This window comes from Coenobita brevimanus, chromosome 93 (assembly GCF_032717465.1).
Source record: "Coenobita brevimanus isolate Jiangsu-jjx chromosome 93, ASM3271746v2, whole genome shotgun sequence".
NCBI lineage: Eukaryota > Metazoa > Arthropoda > Malacostraca > Decapoda > Coenobitidae > Coenobita > Coenobita brevimanus.
Window position 1 is genome coordinate 41,399,604 of NC_137046.1, and position 22,883 is coordinate 41,422,486.

Here is a 22,883-nt window from a genome sequence, read left to right on the forward strand (position 1 = left end):
TTGATTGATAGGCTAATTTGTGCAGTTTACTCATATAACATATAAGTGTGGGCATTGTAAACCATGTTTGTTATTATACTCGGTTTGCTTTCACCTGACGGAACTATCCCACTCCCACAACTTGCATGGTATCCGATGAGCCTTAGTTATGAAGTAGGAATAATTGTTACTGGTCATGTCAGCCCTCGAATCTGACTACACTTGGCCATCAGGTGAGCTGTAAAGGGTCAGGGATCTTGGTCAGGTTTGAACAAACGCTCTGTAGTACCTAGAATTACGGATGTCTTGTGTGGGAACTAGTTTACCTCCTTCCCTACAGCTTTCTTTTTTCCTCCTTAACATCCTTTTTTTTTTTTCTTTTTTTTTCTTTCCCTGGTTTATCCTCATCTTCCCAGTACTTCCTGTTCTGTACCTCCCTCCCTCTTCCTTCTATCCTTAGCCTGTTACTCTATTGTTTTCCCCACTCATCTGCCTAATTCGTCCTCGCCATCTCCCCCTATCTCCCCCCTCCACTTCCTTAGCTTTCTCTTCCAGTTTCTTCTTTTTTTTTTTTCCCTAATCCTCCTACTGTCTCTGCCTTCATCCGTCCCAGCACCTAACCTCTCGATATCTTGTACAAAGGTGGTGAGGTGCTTATTATCAGCGCCTTGTTTCTTTACCTCCGTCCTCCTTTTTCCCTTTTACTTATTCTTCCGTTCTTATTCCTTTATCCCCCTTCACTCTCTGTTTCTTCCCCACTTTCTCTCCTTATTTTCCTCCTTTCTCTCCACCCCATTCCCTCCCTTCCTCTCTACGCCTTACCTCTTGAGATCATCTACAAGTGTGGTGAGGTATTTGTTCTTAGCGCGCTCCTCTTCCAGCAGCCTCCTGGTGTGTCCTGCTTCCTCCTCCAGCAGCTCCAGGTCCAACGAACGCACCAGCCGAGGGTCACCACGCACACTACGACCCGGCAACGGACGTCTGCGAACGGTAATGGATATAAATGACATGTACAAATTTCTCTCTTTCTGTTGTCTATTAGTATATCTATCGCTCTAGAAATGAAGTAATATAATTCTTTACCAATATATATATATATATATATATATATATATATATATATATATATATATATATATATATATATATATATATATATATATATATATATATAATAAAATTCTTTACCAAATGGGCGCGGCCATTTTCATGTTTTCTATCGAAATGAGTCTTTCACAGATTACTAGTTATCATTCGTGGCTTACCACAGCCACTGGGGATTTTGATAAACTGACCTCTGAAAGCTATAAATGGGAATTTTGAATGAGTAAATATTCCGCCGAGGTCTGCCAGTAACCGGCCGGATTTAACTTTTCTAAAGCGCATTTTTAAAATTGAAGGCTGGCTGTTAAACGCAAATGAGGTTAGGTTAGATTAGGTTTAATCTGGTTAGGTTAGGTCTGGACGTTTGGTTTAATCATTAAGAGTCTTACTGTTTTGACACGGGATACGCTGACACGGCCAGTCGGAGGGATGGTTGGTAAACAACGCGGCCGGTCGGAGAGACCGTCGGTTAACATTGCCACGGGCGTTTCTCTCCAACGCTCATATTCCCATTCTACCTCTCTCATCTATGAATTATTCAGTTTTCTCCTTCCCTTGCAACATCGCTGTCTACCTTACTTTCAAACACTTTCTATATCAGTCTGTCAGGTGTACAGAAGAAGACTTAGAATCGTTTAAATAAGTGAGATTTTCCTGATTTAAGTAATATCGCCTGGGGTTAGCCAGAGCGGCCTTCGTCCCCAGAGGGTTGTAATTAGGGAGATTAAACATTATGAAGCATGCATCTGTACTCTTTAAGGAAATTAGTATATGTTGGGAGATGGTAAGGGTCTTAAGCATGTGGACATTAAAAACGACAGGCTCAAAGGCTTCAAAACTGCATGACTACTTCTGACGAATGTAAATCAAAAGGGAGCCACGAGTATGGGAATCATCATCATCATTATCATCCCTAGTATTTCACTATTTTAGTGAGCATACAGACATCGATCCACTCATTGTACTCTTAATCGGCCAATTGGCTTTTTTTGGGGGAAGGGAGGGGGCATTCTTCTCGCTTGAAAAACATGTAGATGGACATACGCATAACGGACAACGGAACAAACATGTAATAACACACACACACACACACACACACACACACACACACATATATATATATATATATATATATATATATATATATATATATATATACGTTATAATTATATGTACGCACAGTACACATAGATAGACATTTCGAGACATACAAAAAGTACACAGCTATTCAGAAAAATGGACTGATAGTAGATGCACATATAGACGGAGAGACAAAAAAAATCGGGATGACGAGTAAACAGAGAGACAGCCAGCTAGCACAACCCACCTGATAACCACCTCGCCGTTAGTTAGTGCCACCTGTGGGGGAAAGAGTGGTGTGGTGGTGGTGGTGGCGGTGGCGGCGGTGGAGGGTGTGTCTTCCTCCCTCTTCCTTCTACTCTCATCCGTCCCGGGCACCTCACTCTGCGACGAAACGGACTTCTTAGTGCTTTATGTCAATATGTTTGTCATTTACATCCTCATGTTCATTTTCATTATGTTCATCATCATCATCATATTTTTTTTTTTGGTCATCATATATTTTTATCATCGTCATAATCAAAATCCATTTTCCCACTATTTCTTTAACCATCCCTTACCTGTGTTGTCCATGCATTAGATTATAAGAAATAAATTATCAGAACTAATGAAATAATGAAGGTTGGATTTGTCATTGTGAGAAGTAATTGTTTTCGATTCACGCATTTTAGGCAATGTTCGCAAGTACACACAAAGGTTGTTATTCTGATGACGCCACAATCTAAGATGGTCAGACGACGGCTGTGCGGCTCTTGCACAATGCACGTCCTGTTTAATGCAGACGGAAGGCTACAAATACGGCACGATGGCTGCATATGCCTTTTAGTGGTATGATGAGTAACTTTTGTCTGTTTTCTAAATAAAGCAGCATATGTGTATGTGACAGTTAGCTCCACCAACGAAACTGGAGGAAGTATGTATTCACCCATGTCTCTTTCTGCTTGTGGACAAGATATCTCAAAAAGCAGTACACGGATTTCAATTAAATCTGGTGGATAGGTGGACATTGGGTCCAGGAAGAGTTGGTTTGATTTTGAGGTTGACCTAGATCCGGATGCACGAGTAAATAAAATTTTACTGGCGTCGGCGAGAGTATTCCTTCTTTCAGATCGTGTAACGAGGGCAGACAAAGATCATAATTACCTCGACCAGCGACATTGGACGGAGGCTAGTAAATCATAAATTGGCGTTGACGAAGGTATGCGCCCTGTTATTGCTTACAGTGAAAATGTAACGAAACGAAAATGATGTACACATCAACTGGTCTGACTAAATTAGTTTTTGGTGTCCGGAAGTTTGTGCACGACACTTTATATATTTACCTTTTCCTGGTAATTAGTAGTTTTGTGATTAAAAGAGTGAATAAGTGACGGATATACTCGTAGTGTATAATGAGATAAATTACAGATGTCCAGTGTCGCGTTGATCAAAATGTGAAGTGTAATTCTTAAACTGAAGCAAATTTTAGAATAATTACTGAATATTTTTCTTTCAGAGTGTAGCAAGAACAGCAAGGTGGCAATTGGTAGTCAGAAGAAGAAGAAGAATTTTGATTTCTGAGGCAGATGCAAGAGAAAGGAGAGATAACTAAAATGGTCTTCATTATAACGGGACTCCATTATGCCTGTGACTGCGTGGAAGTAAGTCCGTTTAGAACAGTGAGTATTGCTAAAATTTAGTCCGGATGTTTAACAGGGGGTGTAATAATGGATCCACAAATTGAAGACAGCAGTCTGCTCTAAAGGTGGAAAATAATAGACTTCACTACAGTATATCAGCTGTTTTTGACGTGTTTTGAAGTGCAGTAGCTAAAGGTTGTGACGTAACGATTAGCACAATGTGCTCATTAGTCGTGCTTGGGAAGCGAGAAAGAGGAGTAATGCTTCATTCGACGTGCGTGTGCGCTTTGTGTGTGTGTGTGTGTGTGTGTGTGTGTGTGTGTGTGTGTGTGTGTGTGTGTGTGTGTGTGTGTGTGTGTGTGTGTGTGTGTGTGTGTGAACAAAATAACCCAAAGTTTTCATCCACTTTGGTGCGAACTAGGTGGAAGGGATGAGGGTCTTCCTAGGAGGTGACCTCTTGTTTTTAGAACAATAGGTCAAACATCAGTGTCACATGGCAAGGTCGGCTTCAACAGTTTTGATCCAGTTTGAACCAAACTTGATGGAAGGGTTGACAGTAAGGCAAGGATTAAGCGGTTTGTCTTTGAGGACAATCAGGCAAAAGTCATAGTCATAGAGCAAGGCCAAAGCTTCGACCCTATAACTAAGTTTTTATTCTGTTTTGTCCAGGTAGAGCTGAAGATCAGACAAGGATGAAGAATGTTTATTTTGAGAACAATAGTTCAAAGGTCAGAGGGCAAGATGTACGCAAACAATTTTGATCCAATTTGAACCAAACTTGCCAGAAGGACTGATGTGTCAGGCAAGGATGAAGCAGTTCAATTTTCATAACGCTGGTCAAACGTCGGGGTCACTGAGCAAAGTTTAGCCCTTAGACCAACTGTAATGCGCGGGTGTTGCACTCAGTGCTTGTTTTTGTATGTGCTTATCTATACGTATTTTAACAAACTAACACTACAGAAGTGATGTTCAGTTTTTTTTTTTTTTTTTTTTTTTCCAACCACTACTCGAACATCTTAGAGGAGCGTCATTGTCCAATTTGTGTCCCTAAATGTTACTCATTCATTTACTGATTAACATGCCTTTCTGAAGGATGAAAATATTTAGTAGCAACCATTGAGTTTTATGAGCGTCACACTTATTGGGGGGAGAGGGTGTTAAGGGGGTGGGGTTGAGGGAGGGAAGATGTTGAGGGGAAGGAAAGTATTGGAAGTTTTTCTGGTGTGTGTCTGAGGCGTGTTTGGGATCTGTCTGAGGTGCGTGTGGTGTGCATCTAGGGTGTGCCTTGAGATGCGTGTGGTATACATATGGGGTGTGTCAGAGGTGCGTGTGGTGTGCATCTGGGACGTGTCTGAGATGCGTGTGGTTTGCGTCTGGAACGTGTCAGAGGTGCGTGTGGTGTGCATCTGGGATGTGTCTGAGATGCTTGTGGTATGCATCTGGGATGTCTGAGATGCTTGTGGTGTGCATTTGTGATGTGTCTGAGATGCTTGTGGTGTGCATCTAAGGTCTGTCAGAGGAGCGTGTGGTGTGCATCTGGGATGTCTGAGATGGGTGTGGTGTGCATCTGAGGTGTGTCAGAGGTACGTGTGGTGTGCATCTGGAATGTGTCTTAGTTGGGTGTGCATCTGGGACGTGTCAGAGGTGGGTGTGGTGTGCATCTGGAATATGTCTGAAGTGGGTGTGACGCACCTTGGACGTGTCATAGGTGCGTGTGGTGTGCATTTGGGATGTGTCTGAAATGCGTGTGGTGTGCATCTGGGACGTGTCAGAGGTGGACGTGGTGTGCATCTGGGGCGTGTCATAGGTGTGTGTGGTGTGCATCTGGGATGTGTCTGAAATGCGTGTGGTGCATCTGAGGTGTGTCAGAGGTGCGTGTGGTGTGCATCTGGAATGTATCTGAGGTGGGTGTGGTGTGCATCTGAGGTATGTCAGAAGTAATTGCGGTGTGCATCTGAGGTGTGTCTGAGGTGCGTTTGGTGTGCAACTGGGATGTGTCAGAGGTGCTTGTGGTGTGCATCTGGGATGTGTCAGAGGTGCTTGTGGTGTGCATCTGGGATGTGTCAAAGGTACATGTGGTGTGCATCTAAGGTGTGTCTGAGGTGCGTTTGGTGTGCATCTGGGATGTGTCAGAGGTGCTTGTGGTGTGCATCTGGGATGTGTCAAAGGTACATGTGGTGCGCATCTAAGGTGTGTCTGAGGTGCGTTTGGTGTGCATCTGGGATGTGTCAGAGGTGCTTGTGGTGTGCATTTGGGATGTGTCAAAGGTACATGTGGTGTGCATCTAAGGTGTGTCTGAGGTGCGTTTGGTGTGCATCTGGGATGTGTCAGAGGTGCTTGTGGTGTGCATCTGAGGTGTGTGTGGTGTGCATCTGGGGTGAGTCTAAGATGTGTATCCAAACAGAAAGGGTACATTTTAAGATATGTTTGGGTGGTGGATATGGACGGGGTGGGCTCGGGTATCAAAAGTGTCTCTTGTCTTGTATTTTTGTTTCAGGAAACCATTTCATTCTTCTCGCCTTTAGGTTAACTTCTGTTTAGCTTATTTTATTCCAGCGAGGATATACCAGTAAGACATTTAAAATGGATACATATAATTATGTTCGCATCTTGTCATTTCATACCGTTGGCATACAAACTCTGGACACGCACAGACATGCTACAACATTTTGGAATTTGATATGCACTGCTTTAGCTTCAGATATTCATTCCCGATCGCAGGGACAGAGTTTTTTTTTTTTTTTTTTTTCCGTTCTTTATTCGCAGTGAATATAACATGAGTTCCATTATATTTTAGTGTTTATCAAATGCTGATTGTCTGCTGAGAAGGACATGCGTTATGTGCGAGTAAGAGAATGTGCAAAGCAACAGACCGCTCAGTAATTATGATTAACTAATTATTAGTTTTTATATTCCAGTTTTTGTGTCTAAAAGGGATAAAGGGAATTTAGAACCAATATGGTGGAGTTAACCGGCGGCTTATTCTCACTGGCAAAGGAGATTTCGTCGCTCTTTTGTTTTTTCTTTCATATTACACCGTAATGATCCCTTGTTAGTTATTTATATTATTTCATTATCTGTATAGCCTGTATCAGCAGCACACTAGCGAGTTTTATGGTGAAATGTTGAAACTCGAACGTTGAGGAGGAATTATTACAATATTAGCCAACAAGCATACGTTCTTCCAAGCTCCCGTCTTCCGTTCCTGCCTCACCTTGGGCGATACGGCGTCGTCACTCTCTGGGCTGAAAGGTATGTCCTGCTTCACCTGGTCCGCGTAGGGGCCCATCAGCAGCTGGAAAGTAAGATCTGAAAAAAAAAAAATATGTATATATATTCTTAAAAATTTTAACTATCTGCTGTCTAAAACGTAACAGTATGTGAGATTAAACTACCTCCCCTGCAAGTAAGAAGGAATGTTGCCTCCCTTGCATTACTGTATTTTACAGATATTTTTTTGGCAAATGCTCAGACGAAGTTGCGTCCATGGTGCCACCTCTCCATGCCTTCCCTCGTGCTACACGGGCATCTGGTAGCGCTCATGACTGGAATGTCACTCAACCATATTGCAGAACTTCTGCCTATCAGAATTCTTTCATTCCCCGAACTGCATCTCTCTGGAACTCGCTTTCCCAGAGTTGTTTTCCTCCAAATTTCAACCCACAACTGTTCAAGTCTAACTGTTACAGATATTTTATGAATAGAGGACACCAGTAATCTGGTGTATGGATTATTTTTTTTCCCCATTTGTTTTTCCTTCCTCCGTTCTGTTATTTAAAAAAAAAAAAAAATTGAGTATTACCTCCGCCAACGAAGCTGGAGGAGGTATTCACATATATTGCTTGCAGAAATCGAAAGATTCGACAAGGATGCTGGTCAGTTCCGTATGTTTGTCTGTCTGCTCTCTGCAGGTCACAATTTTGCGCCAATCATTCTAAAAAAAAAAAAAAAAAAAAAAAAAGTCAGAAGGTAGGTATCCATAAACCCTGGAAGCCAATTGTTTGTCATCAAAATCTTTCAAAGGCCCTTGGCTGGGTGGGGGGTTGAAACCCCTCAGTGGCCGTGGGTCCGGAAATCGTCGGGACCTAGTGGCTGGTCCAAGCACCAATATTTCAGATTTCGAAAATCTATTTTTTATCCCTACCAAATTGATGAGAAACGCCTGGCGCACCTGGTAATGCAATTTTTAGCTTCCTAAACCCTTCCTGTGCTTCGCAATGAAGCACGAAAATTTTCGCCAAATGGCTGTATACACGTCGGTGAAAACTAAGCAGACAATCGGATCCATTCGGCAAGTGCTGTACTGCCCACACGCCGGTGAAAACTAAGCAGACATTTGGGGGGGGGGGGAAGAGGGAGAGGATCCATCTGGCAAGCGCTCTGTCTATGGCAGTCTCATCTGTTTGTCCACACGATATCTCCAAAAGTTCTCAATGAATTTCAATTTTGTGGAAGGGTGGACTATGGGCCAAGGAAGAATTGGTTAAAGTTGGGGGCGTACCCAGATCCGGATCCTGTCGCACAGTATCTCCGAAAGTTCTCAATTAATTTCAATGATATTTTGTGGAAGAGTGGGCCATGGGCCAAAAAAAGATTTGATTAAATTTGGAGGCGGATCCGGATTCGGATCCTATGTATCCCTCAAAATATCTCGAAAAGTTCTCAATTAATTTCAATAAAATTTCTCTTTTTGTCTTCATATTGACTTTTGAAGGAAAAAGTTTATTTGAGCGAGAGCGAAAAATCTAACGTTAGGTTAGCTCCAGAAGTATATTGGCTTCCATTTGCCTGTGATTTTTACTTAAGTTCGTAAACAAACCTCGAGCTGTCTCATCAGGATGGCGTACTGTGAATTAGATTTCTAATTTCTTTCGATTCCTTGTGACGAAACTGTAGTGCAACGTACAGTGTTACTGTCATTTTAGTGAGATCACCCCGAAACTCAAGTGCAAGTGGAAGTCAAGATGAATCCTTGAAATCTTTCAAAAAAAAAAAAAAAACTCTTCCTTGATGTGCAAATCGGTCTTGTAATATTGACAAACGTTCGAATATTTGAATCCCGGGAACTTGGTTAGAAATGTGTCATACAGAAATCAGGGATGGCCCGACCGGGAGTGTGGGGGTGGGGAGATCACCCCCCAATGTTTGTTTCTGAGTTGGTAAGAAAAAATATAGAGTTGATAAAACTCATAAAAGGAGAGGTCTCCGAGAGGACAAAATATTTTTTGAAATAATTTTATATATATATATATATATATATATTTTTATATATATATATATATATATATATATATAGAGAGAGAGAGAGAGAGAGAGAGAGAGAGAGAGAGAGAGAGAGAGAGAGAATACAAAATACCCAAGTTTTCCTTCTGTCAGAATAGTCTAAGCCAAAATCAAGTATCGGTACAGTATTAACCAATGTGCCTGGACCTGGACCCCCTTCTCCCATGGGACGGTGGCAAGGGGGTGGGGAGGGGAGGTTGGGGCAAATTTGACACTCTTGCTACTGGTCTGGTCATAAATAATTAACTCCAAATGTCATGACTGGTGAATTTGTTTAATCAGACTGCTAGATAATTTACATGGTGTCTATTTTCTTGTCAACAGTAATTCAGGCTTGGGTCCAAGTTGTGGCTTTAAGTACAAGCAGGGATGGCCTGACCGGTGGGGTGGGAGGGGAGTCACCCCTCAGTACTTGGCTCAGAGTTAGTCAAACGTTCACACAGTTGGACAAAAAAAAAAGGGGGGGGGACTTTTTCCAACAAATTGAGTAGGGTATATTGTGAAAAGAATATTCACAGTTAAATCATCAAGGTGTATTTACAGTGTGAGTGTATTTTATATATATATATATATATATATATATATATATATATATATATATATATATATGTGTGTGTGTGTGTGTGTGTGTGTGTGTGTGTGTGTGTGTTATCCTAGGGCTATTTTTTATTCTTAAAATAGTAGAAATGCTATATATATCTAATTTGTTGGTCAATTACAGTATGTTCTAGTTGGTCAAAAAAGGGGCGAGTTTATCAAATATGCTGCGAGTTGGTCACAGCTAACATTACCCCCCCCCCCATCACAGGCTCTTCTGGCTATCCCTGCCAAAAATCAATCTTACTTAGGCTAAGTGATAGAACGTGCCGAAGGTGAGTAATATGTAAATCAAAACGATATCAAGATCATATTCTTTAATCTTGTTTAATGTGGTTATTCTGGAAGAGTAATGGGTATTTTTGCTTGACTCTTAGTGCTGTGAATGTACGCGTAATAATTCGGAGGCAGTCACTTGATTTTTTTTTTTTCTACTGTTTCCAAATAGCTTGAATTTTGGAGATATGAATCACCTATGTTGGTAAGGAAGAATGTTCCAGTGTCTGCCATTTCTTTTATCAGTTCAAAGGTAAGTGATTTACTTCATCTGAATTCTTGTTGTACATTCTGTGGAAACTCCCAACTCTATTTATTTATTTTGTTTAGTGATTAGCCTACACACTCCAACACTCGGAAATGTCTTTGAACACCAAGCAGGAAGGTTACGTGAGGGCTAAGGGATACATTGACGTATACATTAGGTAAGAGTTATATTGAGTACAATTACACAGTAAGGGAACAGGACACTACATGAGGGAAAAAAAAAGGGGGGGGGAGGGGAATAACAAATACAGTATAAATAGCAAATTTATTATAGTTTTTCATCTCCTCGTTTTCTGTGTTACCAGTGGAACTAGTTTTCTTTAACAGGCGATTTTTAGCTATGACGTTGATATCCACTTCAGACTCTTCCCTCATCGAAAACGTTCGTAGATGCAAATCAGTTACATGCCCAGACAATTTGTAGGCGGGCAGGGGCTCTATATAAAAAAAAAGGTGGGGGGGGGACCTGGCTCCTCGTCAGTTACTAATGGAGAGAGAGAGAGAGAGAGAGAGAGAGGGAGAGAGAGAGAGAGAGAAAATATCAGTAAAACAGGGCACTTTTCAAACGACGGGGCAAAGGGACGAAATCTATCCTCTTTAAGCTTTACCTGTGCACGCCTTTGATGCAGATATAAAACTAACACATTAACCGTACCCTCCCGGTTTTTTCGGCCCCCCCCCCCTATTTCATGAAAACCCGATTAATTTTTTTTTTTTTTTTTTTTTTTTTTTTTTTTTTGCTCAAGGATTCTCTTTGGTGAAAACTAGTGAAAATCACCAAGAAAGTTGCTCATGTCACTCCTAAGGTGGTTCTCCCCTCACCTCAGCCAGGTGTTCTGTGGCCGGGCCGGTGCAGCTGCTCCGTTTTCTACAGTTGGAAGGAGGAGGGTAACTAATCAAAACCAACCTAAATAAATATATTTACATTTACTTGCTACAAAAGTACATATACAGCAACAATATTGTGGTATATGTAATGAAAAAAAAAAATGGGTGAAACTAACATTGGTTCATAACGGTACCAACCATATATCGCCGATTTCTGGCACACTTGACTAGCTGATACTGTTGTTTCCACTACCATAAATACTAGAGGAAGGGTTCACGCGTCTGCCTGCCACGAATCACCCTCGAAATTTGAAAATTGTGCACGCAGTGTGCCATGCAATTGCGAATCGTACGGCGTATGACGATGGGTCAACGGCGGCTCCTATGGACCGTTGTACGACGTACGACGATGGGAGGGTACGGGTTAAAAGAGATGTCCACTTTGGAGCCAGATAAGTTTAAGTTATAATAACCGAACTGAAACTTAACAAATTAATCACACTGTGCTGGCCGACATTCGATCTCAGGTCCCCGCGCTTCATAGGCACGCACGTTACCACTGAGCCAAAGAGATAATCCCTGCTTTGCCTCTAAGCAACATGGACTTTTATACACACCATTACATCACTCTTTTCTCCCCTTAGTGATTAATTTGGTCATTTTCGAACACACGGTAGCGTAGCATCGGAGGCCACCACTGGGGGAGCTGCGGACCACAGCATACAGGTCATCCCCTGGATGTAAGTACTAAGATGCTGTCAACAACATCATTGCCTTCCAAGCCCCGCCTTACATCCCACCGCTGCCACCAAATGTGGCAGCGGACTGAAACTTATCAAATTAATCACACTGTCCTGGCCGAGATTCGATCTCAGGCCCTCGCGCTTCATAGGCACACACGTTACCACTGAGCCATAGAGGGGATCCCTGCTTTGCCTGTAAGCAACACGGACTTTTATACACACCGTTACAAAGTTGACTCATATCAGGCTAGGATTGAATGTGTGGAAGTCAGCTGGAAGCTTCCTTAATTCAAATAAGACCAATAAACATTACTACATGCAGTTCTTTAAGATGAAAATCGGAAAAAATTTCCATTACCGGTATGTACAAAATGTTTATAACCACATAAGATCTCTGGGAGGCAATATTTTGAGTTCATCAGTTACACCACACCCTAACAGTGATGTGACGATAGAGATGGTGGGTGAGGAGGTACTGTCTCTTCCCTCCACAAGTGAGAGTCGTGGAGCTGGTCGTAAGTCTGTATATGGATTCCAGTTGTTACTGAAAAAAAGAGACCTTTACCCCTTATTACTCCCCAGTCACGATCACTTCATTACCTCACTGTATCCCAGCATCATCAGGTTAATAACTTGACTGTACCAAACTTGACTCAGTTCAACATTACCACTCTTTGTCACCTAAACCCAGTCCTGTCTGACTTCACATACCCCACCCAACCCTAAAACCATTTTGACATCAGCTAATTTCACTTCGTCTTATCTACCAGCCTTAGTTAACCTAACCCCATATAGTTTAGCTTAATCCGCTTTTCCTAGTCTAATACACCCAAAACTCACTTGACTCCTCATCTTCACTCTTCTTATTCTATTCTAAAAGAGTGCATGTCATAGCTATAGCATTCCCTATAGCAAGACCGTAAAAAAATCAGTAAGATAACCCAATTCCATGACCCAAACCCACTTGACTCACCCTAACGTAACCCAACCCCATTTCAGATTATTTCACCCATTCTTTACTGTACTGCCCTCGTCACCAAACCTTACCTTCGCACAACCCAGACCAAACCAACTGACCTACTCTTAGCTAATTTAACTAAAATTCACATAACCTCCATACTTTATGTAATCCCATCAACTGATCTCCCCAAACCCCACACCACTTATCCTCACCTTTATACTACTGACCTAGCCTACCCCTCTTCACCGCACCTTACCTCATTCCATCTAGCCCTCCCTTTCCTGCCTTGCATCTGCCCTATCCTTCCTTAACCCACCATACTTTGCTCTGCTTTACCTTGCCGTACCCTGTCTCACCTTACCCTGCCTTGCCTCGACCTCTTTCACTCTGCCATGCCCTGCCCTTCCTTCACTGCACTGTCCTGCCTTGCCCTATACTTACCCTCACTACCTTACTTGTCTCTGTCCCTGTCCTGCCATTCTTTACCGTACCTTACCCTTCCCTGCGTTACCATACCTTTCTCTGCCCTACCTTGTTCTAAATACCCAACCCTGCCCTGCCTTATCCTCCCCTTCCCTCTCCTGCCCATCCCTGTCTTACCCCATCCTGCCCTAACATGATTAATTTCACCTAACCTCACCTCACCTCTGTTCTTCTGCTTCAGGTCGTCCACCTGCTGATGGAGTCCTGCAAGGAGCGATGTGTGCGTGGCCTTCAGCTCGGCCAAGTCGTGCTCCAGCTGCCCTGCCACCGCCCAGCCCCCACACCCGCACCGCCGACCCTACAGGCACCACAGCATACAGGTAAGATCAGACAACAGCATGACATAGGGATGACAGTGAGTGATGAAGAGATAATTTTGATGAAGTAGTTTGTGGAATAATTTTGGAGTAGGAAATGAAATGATTTGGTGAGTGTCAGAAAATTATAGTTGGTTTGCATTTACCTAATAAAACTTGACCACTCCCACAACCTGAATAGACAGCAGCAGGAGAATGAACTAGGAGTATTGGATAAGGTGGTATCATTTTTGACAACTCGTCCTATACCATTACGCGAGAATCAGCCCAGTTGTATGTTTTCTTTCTGTGTGTCTGTGCCATAACCCCTTCTAGGCTATTTGTTGGATTTGGATGAAACTCCCCAGTTGAGTTCGTTTGGTTACACCCAAAGTCTTCCACTGCATACAGCTTTTCAACCGTCATTTTTAGGAGGGGTCAGCCCTCTCACCAAATTAAAAATTCTCAGATATACTGAAAAGAGGGCAGATATGGCATTGATATCTTAGTGCATGCTGTACAGTGGACTTTCATTCTCAATGAGATATTTGGGGAGCGTGACTCCCCGATGATTTGGGGGGGGGGGGGCAGTCATTTCCCTTCTCACAAATGAAAACGATTAGAAGTAGGGGAAAGTGAGCACGTGAATTTCAATGAAACTTCTCAGGTCAGTTCGTCTTGTTGTTTGATAATTTCTGTCACTATATAGAATTTTCCACAACTATTTATTGGGAGGGTCACTCCCTTCCAAAACTTATAAAAGGATACAAAATAAGGGAAGAAGGGCAGACATCGGTTTAATATCTTATTACCTGTTGTAGAATGGACTCCCATCCGCCAAGTATTACTGCTACTACCACTGCTGCTGCTGCTACTACTACTACTACACTACCACTAGTACTTAGTAATAGTAGTACTAGCAGTAGTAGTAGTAGTATAGTGTATCCTGGGATATCACCTTATGGCAGCAAATATATCTCATTACTCTAGACAGATATCTCATCATGCCTAAGCCATCCCGGACGTCTTTTTTGACGCAGCAGTACTATTTGTAATTTTTTCAAATCGGAATACATATCGCCAGACTGAGTATGGAGTTTCCATGCTTAACTCTGAATGCACTGGAGAAACTGCACATCTACTTTATTTGTTATAATTGGAGGAGGATGTAACTTGGATATTTGCTACTGACTTTTTTATGACGAGCCTTTCGCAGTCAGTTTAAAGAGTTAAGAGGAAGGATGGGATTTGGGTGTATTGGTGCTGTGATGATGATGATGAGGGGCAGTTTGAGATGATTTGGGCATGTAGAGAGGATGGAGGGTGACAACTGGGTGCGGAAAATGTGAAGTGTGAACGTCTGGGATAGAGTTGCGAGAGGCGACCGAAAAAGACCTGGGACGAGGTCATAGAGTGTGACCTCAGGGATAAGAGATTGATTAGGGAGGCTGCCAGGGATCGAGCAGCGTGGAGAGCTGCCATTAGGTGACCAAGGCCGACCCAGGCAAGCATGCTGGAGCCTTTATAAACAATACGAACTCACACGATCTTAAATACAAGATGCCACATTATATGGAAGTACGAGAATATGAGTAAACGAGAGAGCATGGTGTGCAGTGGGAGGATTCATTGTTACTGAGTCGAGACAGTAAAACTGACTCCAGCTATGTTCGGTCTGTGGGACTTGATAGGGCTCCCCTTCCGTTTGGAGGCTCCCTCTTGAATTCAATTATATATATATATATATATATATATATATATATATATATATATATATATATATATATATATAAAGGAAATAGTTATCCTCTGATTCGGAATAATGATTATTAATGTTCCCATGATGTAGGCAGAACACTACGTGCAGTATTATCGTACTGTCGTACTGTGTGTTCATAGTACAGGTAATTAGGGTTGGTTGGCTACGTAAGGGAAATCCCCATATAATACTTTTCACAGGGTCTCCTAAAATCTAGATTCGTCACTAAGATACAGACAGGCCTGGAAGTTTGTCGAAGCCACACGTGAGGATCGGGGCGTGTTGCAATGGCTGGAGAGACAAAACGTTAGCTAGACAGATAGATCGAAAAATTGAAAGTGATGAATATAGTTAGTTATGAATCTATCTATCTATCTATCTATCTATTGCCAGACGCCTCAATCCCGTTTGGGGTGGCCACAAACAAATCGCCTCCAAGTCGCCCTGTTCCCCGCCATTTCACTGCCCTGCTCCCAACTCACACCCGCCTCTCTCATATACCTCTCCACCCCATCCCTCCATCTCATCCTCGGCCTCCCCCTCCCTCTTCCCCCCTCCACCTCACTCACACTCTCTTCGTCAGTCTTTCACCCTCCATCCTCTCCACATGGCCAAACCACCTCAGTGTGTTCCTCATAACGCTTCCTATCACATCCACATCCACACCACAACGCTCCTTTATATCCTCATTCGTCAGCCTGTCTCTCCATGTGACTCCACAGGCTCCTCTTAAATAACTCATTTCCACTGCTCTCACTCTTGACCTATGTCCTTCCAACAACGTCCAAGCTTCACTTCCGTACGTTAGAGTTGGTATCACAATACTGTCATGTAGTAACTTTTTCACTTCCATGCTCACTTCCCTGTTTCTTATCACTGCTTTCAAAGAACCAGCAACCTTTCTTCCCTGCTGTACCCTTTCAAGCACTTCACCCTCCAAACCTCCATCCTTACTCATCACACTACCCAAGTACTTAAACGTACTCACATTTTCCAATTCCTCACCATCCAACCTCGCTGTCCATTCACTGACTTCTCCTCTCTCAAAGACCATCACTTTACTCCGCTACATTCACCTTTAGATTCCGTTTCTTACACACTCTCCCAAACTCATCCACCAAGCCTTGCAGCTCCTCTTCGTCTTCACTCAACAACACAGTATCATCTGCAAACAACAGTACAGGGAGTTTCCAAACACTATCCTCTCTCACCAGGGCCACTCCAACATCCACTACTCTACCTTGTACCTCTTTTATTACCCCATCCATGTACAGATTGAACAACCGTGGAGACATGACACATCCCTGTTTCAACCCAACCTTCAAAGAGAAAAATTCACTTAGTTCACCATCCACACTCACTGCAGCCTTCGCACCATCGTACATACTCTTCACAGCATTCAACAACTTCCCATCTACTCCATATATTCTTAACACTTTCCACAATCCTTGTCTATCCACCCTGTCATATGCTTTCTCCAAATCCATGAAAGCCGCATACAGCTTCTTTCCCTTCTCTAGAAACTTTTCCACTAAAGATCTAAGAATGAAAATCTGATCTACACAACCTCTTCCCTTCCTAAAGCCTCCCTGTTCTTCTCCAACTAATTTCTCTGTTCTTTCCCTAACTCTGTCAATAAGTATCCTACCATAAATATATATGAATATATATTTACCAAAAAGATATAAATGATATATGGATCATCATCATCATCATCATCATCAAATCCTGTGTTGCCCCATGAGAAGCGTAGGAGCTCGGGGCTAGGCAAGTTGGTCCTGACATTTAAGATGAGTGACCAGCCTCACTCATCCCTGAGTGGCATTACGTGAGCTATAAACCCCAACCGCCCCTTGGATATAAACCTTCACAGGCCCAATCCGATTGGAGCGCCTTAATTACCCACTAAACCACCAGGCGCCATAATTTGGGTATATGGTTACCACCTAGAGTAGTAAATGGTTTCCTGGTGTACAGGAAACCATTTGGCTTGTCACTCATTGTAGAGTCACCCATACGCAGAAGGAAGAGGAAAAAAGTGAAGGGAAAAAAGACAGAAGAGGGAGTGTAGAGTCACCCGTAGGCATAAGGAAGGGGAGAGAATGAAGGAAAGAAAGAAGAGGACGGAAGGAAAGAAGGAAGGAAGGAAGGAAAGGGCAGTTACCCGAGAGCAGCACTACATCGAATGAGTGGATGGTGAGCGCCCCCACCTACCGCTAACAGATAGATACTTAGCGAAATTAACAGACATACAGATAGATGCTTAGCTAAGTTAATAGATACGTAGATAGCTAGATACTTATCTAATTTGAGAGATAGATACATGCGTAGCTAAACAGAGAGACTACAAGATACAAAGACAGAGATAACTAGGTAGCTAGATAGATAGTCAGACAAACATATGGATAACTAGACGGACAGAGAGGTGCTCACCAAATTATTCTTATCATCAGTCTTGCGGAGTCGTCTTTCTTTATCAATGCTTTCTGCGTTCCTGGAGAGTCTGGTGGGGGGGGTGGGGGTCAGCTTGGTGATGATAGCGCTGGACTGTTGCTGTTGTTGTTGCTGCTGCTGTTGTTGTTGCTGCTGCTGCTCACCCCACGTAGGGCCGCCTCCCCCCGCCAGGTGAGGGGAGAACACGCCCATGCCCAGACCTGAGGGGGATCGCTCTATGGTCACGCCTTTGTCCGTCATGGCGCCAGTTCGAAGGACTCGGTTAATCGTTTGGTTACTGCAGGAGTCTGTTAGGTGCACGAAATCGCTTGAATGCGACCGAATTCTTAATATTTGGCCAAGACGATGCTCTAGTTTCTAACCTTTTTATGTCGCAGCAGATGTCTCCGAGTTAGATATACAACTGGTTGACTTTGGCCTAAGTGTAATGCAGAGCTCTTAATAATCGGTGAAGACAATATCTTGGATAAATCAGATATTTATTCCTGCTGCTGGTGTCACCGGGTTCAGTAAAACTGAGGTAGGGAGGATAGCATTGAAATTGGTTTCGTCAGTACATGAACAGACTTTGATATTAGGCCGTTGGTTCAGATTTTTGTTTTTCTTATTTTCTTCCGCAAATCTAAGTCGCTTGGTCCCTATACGAGATGACAGTGGGTATTTGAAGAGATTTTTCGCCTTTGACAGAGTATGATGTAGAGGCAGGTTTTGGAAGGTAATTTTATATTACTATGTAGGTCTAACTTTCTGTCTTCTTCCACGCCATAACAGTGGATATTTTAAGAGATTATTGACCTTTGACCTAAGATGAAACTGAGAACAAGATCTGGGAATTAGATTTCTCAACAAAATTCTCACTGCCCAAAAATATACTCTCGTTCAGTTTTCTTGCAGTTATTTCAGTTACTCGAGTTTAGCACGCAGTAACACTAATATATATTTATTAGAATAATATTTGGCTTTGGTAGGAGAGTATATTGGTCACACAGATGAAATAGATAAAAGTGTAAAGGATTCCTTTCGTGAAGAGATAAAACGGAGTTTTTCAGAGGAGCACCGCCAGAGGGCATCACACACGGCGCTTGAGGTAAATTGTGATCAGTGAGGGCGCGGGAAATGAACACTCAGCCCCACAAACAAATCGGCACATCGGTCGCTGAAGTCGAAGGTCGGACTGGCGAAGTGGAAATGAGAGGTTGGTGTTTGGCAGTGTCTAGGCGCCCTCACTTCTCAGGCGGTGATGTGACTGCATCTGTATGTTGGCGGGGATGACGTCACGGTTCTTTCGGGGCGCTGAGGGTAAATGCACCAATGACGGGGATCTTTGAAGGAGACGTCACGATGCTTTTGGAGAAGTGCATGAAATAAACTACTAGTGATAGAGGTTATAGATGATGACGTCACGGTGCGTCCAGAGATTCGTGTTTTACCAGTGACGGAGATTTTAACTGATAACGGCACGATGATTCTACAGATTTTTCTAAAGTGGACCAGTGATGGGGCTTAAACCATGACGTTAAACAGCTTCCAGAGATGCGCGAACAGCTGATGATGTCACGTAGTTTCCAGAGATTCCTGGACAAAAAAGCACCAATGAAGGGGGAACTCAGTGACGTCACAACAGTTCAGAATCAAAATACAACTCTAGCTTCACTCTAAAGCACCTTCTGTTATCAAAGCTAGCAGTAAGATTTTCTGGGGAAATAAGATGAGTCAGAGGGTTAGGCTGGCAGGAGGGACTTTGGGACACGGGAAAACGGCGAGAGAAGGAGTCATACGAAAACCTATACAAACAAACTCCTAGGAAGTGTAAAATATAGTCTGAATGCTATGTTTTAGAGAGAACTGGCTCCTCGCACGGTGCATCCTTTCCATGACACCCTCGCCTAGGTGATATGCAGCTGATAAAGTCGCCATGAAGGGGGCATACGAGACAGGGAAGGGACTATCTGATTATATAAATATTATCTGGGAGGCGATGCGAAGTAAGGTTTGTGCATGACTAAGAAGGCTAGTGTGTGTGTGTATGTGTGTGTGTGTGTGTGTGTGTGTGTGTGTGTGTGTGTGTGTGTGTGTGTGTGTGTGTGTGTGTGTGTGTTGCTAGTTTATCAAAGGAAGAAAACTCAGCGTAACGGAGGTGATGATGTATGTGATGTGTACGTGTTTGTGTGTGCGTGTATGTAAGTAAACGGTTGGAGCTGGGTGAGTCTTCTTGACGTCACTCGTTGAGTCTCTTGATCCTTCTGCTGTCTGCAAGGAAAGACAAAGAAAATTATTACTATTGATATTATCAGCACTGTCATCCATTATCATCGTCATCATCACCTTTATCAAATTATCATTATAATCTCATTTACCATCATCTTAACCATCATCATCATCATCATCATCATCGTCATAGCCACCATCACCTTAACCATCATCATAATCATCATAGCTACCATCACCTTAACCATCATCATCATTATCATAGCTACCATCACCTTGACCATCATCATCATAGCTACCATCTCCCCATCATCATCATCATCATCATCATCATAGCTACCATCACCTTAACCATCATCATCATTATCATAGCTGCCATCACCTTAACCATCATCATCATAGCTACCATCATCATCATTATCATAGCTACCATCACCTTAACCATCATCATCATCATAGCTACCATCACCTTAACCATCATCATCATAGCTACCATCACCTTAACCATCATCATCATAGCTACCATCATCATCATTATCATAGCTACCATCACCTTAACCATCATCATCATCATAGCTACCATCACCTTAACCATCATCATCATAGCTACCATCATCATCATTATCATAGCTACCATCATCATCATTATCATAGCTACCATCACCTTAACCATCATCATCATAGCTACCATCACCTTAACCATCATCATCATAGCTACCATCACCTTAACCATCATCATCATCATCATAGCTACCATCACCTTAACCATCATTATCATCATCATAGCTACCATCACCTTAACCATCATTATCATCATCATAGCTACCATCACCTTAACCATCATCATCATCATAGCTACCATCACCTTAACCATCATCATCATAGCTACCATCACCTTAACCATCATCATCATCATAGCTACCATCACCTTAACCATCATCATCATAGCTACCATCACCTTAACCATCATCATCATCATAGCTACCATCACCTTAACCATCATCATCATCATCATAGCTACCATCACCTTAACCATCATCATCATCATAGCTACCATCACCTTAACCATCATCATCATCATCATAGCTACCATCACCTTAACCATCATCATCATCATCATCATAGCTACCATCACCTTAACCATCATCATCATCATAGCTACCATCACCTTAACCATCATCATCATCATCATAGCTACCATCACCTTAACCATCATCATCATCATCATAGCTACCATCACCTTAACCATCATCATCATCATCATAGCTACCATCACCTTAACCATCATCATCATCACAGCTACCATCACCTTAACCATCATCATCATCACAGCTACCATCACCTTAACTATCATCATCATAGCTACCATCACCTTAACCATCATCATCATAGCTACCATCACCTTAACCATCATCATCATCATCATAGCTACCATTACCTTAACCATCATTATCATCATCATAGCTACCATCACCTTAACCATCATTATCATCATCATAGCTACCATCACCTTAACCATCATCATCATCATCATAGCTACCATCACCTTAACCATCATCATCATCATAGCTACCATCACCTTAACCATCATCATCATCATAGCCACCATCACCTTAACCATCATCATCATCATAGCTGCCATCATCGTTACCATCACCTTAACCATCATCATCATCATCATGATTCATATTATTACATTTTAATGAACATCACCACAATCTTCACAATCAGTTATTATCACCATCCTCCTCTTCCTCCTCCTCCTCATCATCATCATCATCATCATCATCATCATCATCACAGTTACCATCACCTTAACCATCATCATCATCATCATGTTTGTGTCATTATATCTGGTCAAGGTCATCTTCAAAAACAGGACAATGAAAATACAGAAGGCTAAATCATCGTCAGTGTATCAAACCTAATAGCACACACATCCATTCATTTGTCAGAAATCTAGCAAAGGACACGGTAACAAACAATCCCATTTTACCCCCTCTGAGGTGTAGGGTCCCGAGGCTGGGCTACTGATAGTCCAGCACATTTAAGGACAGATGACCAGCCTACTTCCCGTGGTGGCATTGCATGATCAAACGAACCTTCAGTCACTTCCTCGAGATGGAGCCTGTGCACGGCCATCACTCCTACTGGTACTGTACGTCCCTACTGCTTGACCACCAAGCTCTCTTAAAATACGTAAAAGGTCTAAAAATACGCAAAACATGTAAAAAGACAAATACGTATGCAGTCTAAAACTAACAGATAATGATGATAATAATAATGATAATAATAATAATAATAATAGTAATAGTAATAGAAGTAGTAGTAGTAGTAGTAATAATAATAAAAATAAGAAGAAGAAGAAGAAGAAGAAGAATAGTAATAATAATAATAATAATAATAATAACGACAGCAACAACATAAGTAACAACAGCAACAACAATACAGCACTCAGAGGGCTCATACCTCCGCCAGCGCCTATACCAGACAACTCAGATCACCACCAAAATTTAATCACCTCTTCCTTGGCCCATGACCCATATATCCACATTTCATTGAGATCCAGCCTTAATTTTTTATATATCTTGTGAACAAATAGACAGACAAACAGAAACACAGGTGAATACATAACCTCCTCCATTTCCGTTAGCGGAGGTAAAAAAATATATATATACATTTACTTAATCAATGCTCATAGGTGATGTTATCGAAAAGACTTGGCACTAGGCCCCTCATTAAGAGGGTCTCTTCTCAACATGATATAAAATCATCGGGGTAGCCAAAAAAAAAAAAAAAAAAAAAAAAAAAGCCTAATCGAGGTGAAGAAGGGGTCTCGAAAGCTGAATAAAAAAACGGTGGTGTGGCTGTTGCAAGAATAAAATACAGAAGGAGTCCTCGCAGTAAAGGGGTGGGTGGAGACTGAAGGAACAGGGGCACCTATTA

The 22,883-nt window shown here is 42.3% G+C and overlaps 1 protein-coding gene across 1 annotated transcript in view; it reads right to left on the minus strand.

Moving 5' to 3' along the window:
* The window catches only part of LOC145412606 (uncharacterized), a 27,916-nt gene extending 9,777 nt beyond the window's left edge, over positions 1-18,139 (minus strand). Inside the window, exons 1-5 of the mRNA XM_080282521.1 lie at positions 17,709-18,139; positions 13,383-13,518; positions 6,997-7,091; positions 2,411-2,547; positions 802-960 (exon numbers count right to left, since the gene is read on the minus strand). Coding sequence (XP_080138647.1) covers positions 802-960; positions 2,411-2,547; positions 6,997-7,091; positions 13,383-13,518; positions 17,709-17,969 — 788 coding nt within the window. The 5' untranslated portion in view covers positions 17,970-18,139. The remainder of the gene's footprint in view (positions 1-801; positions 961-2,410; positions 2,548-6,996; positions 7,092-13,382; positions 13,519-17,708) is intronic.
* Positions 18,140-22,883: the final 4,744 nt, after the last annotated feature.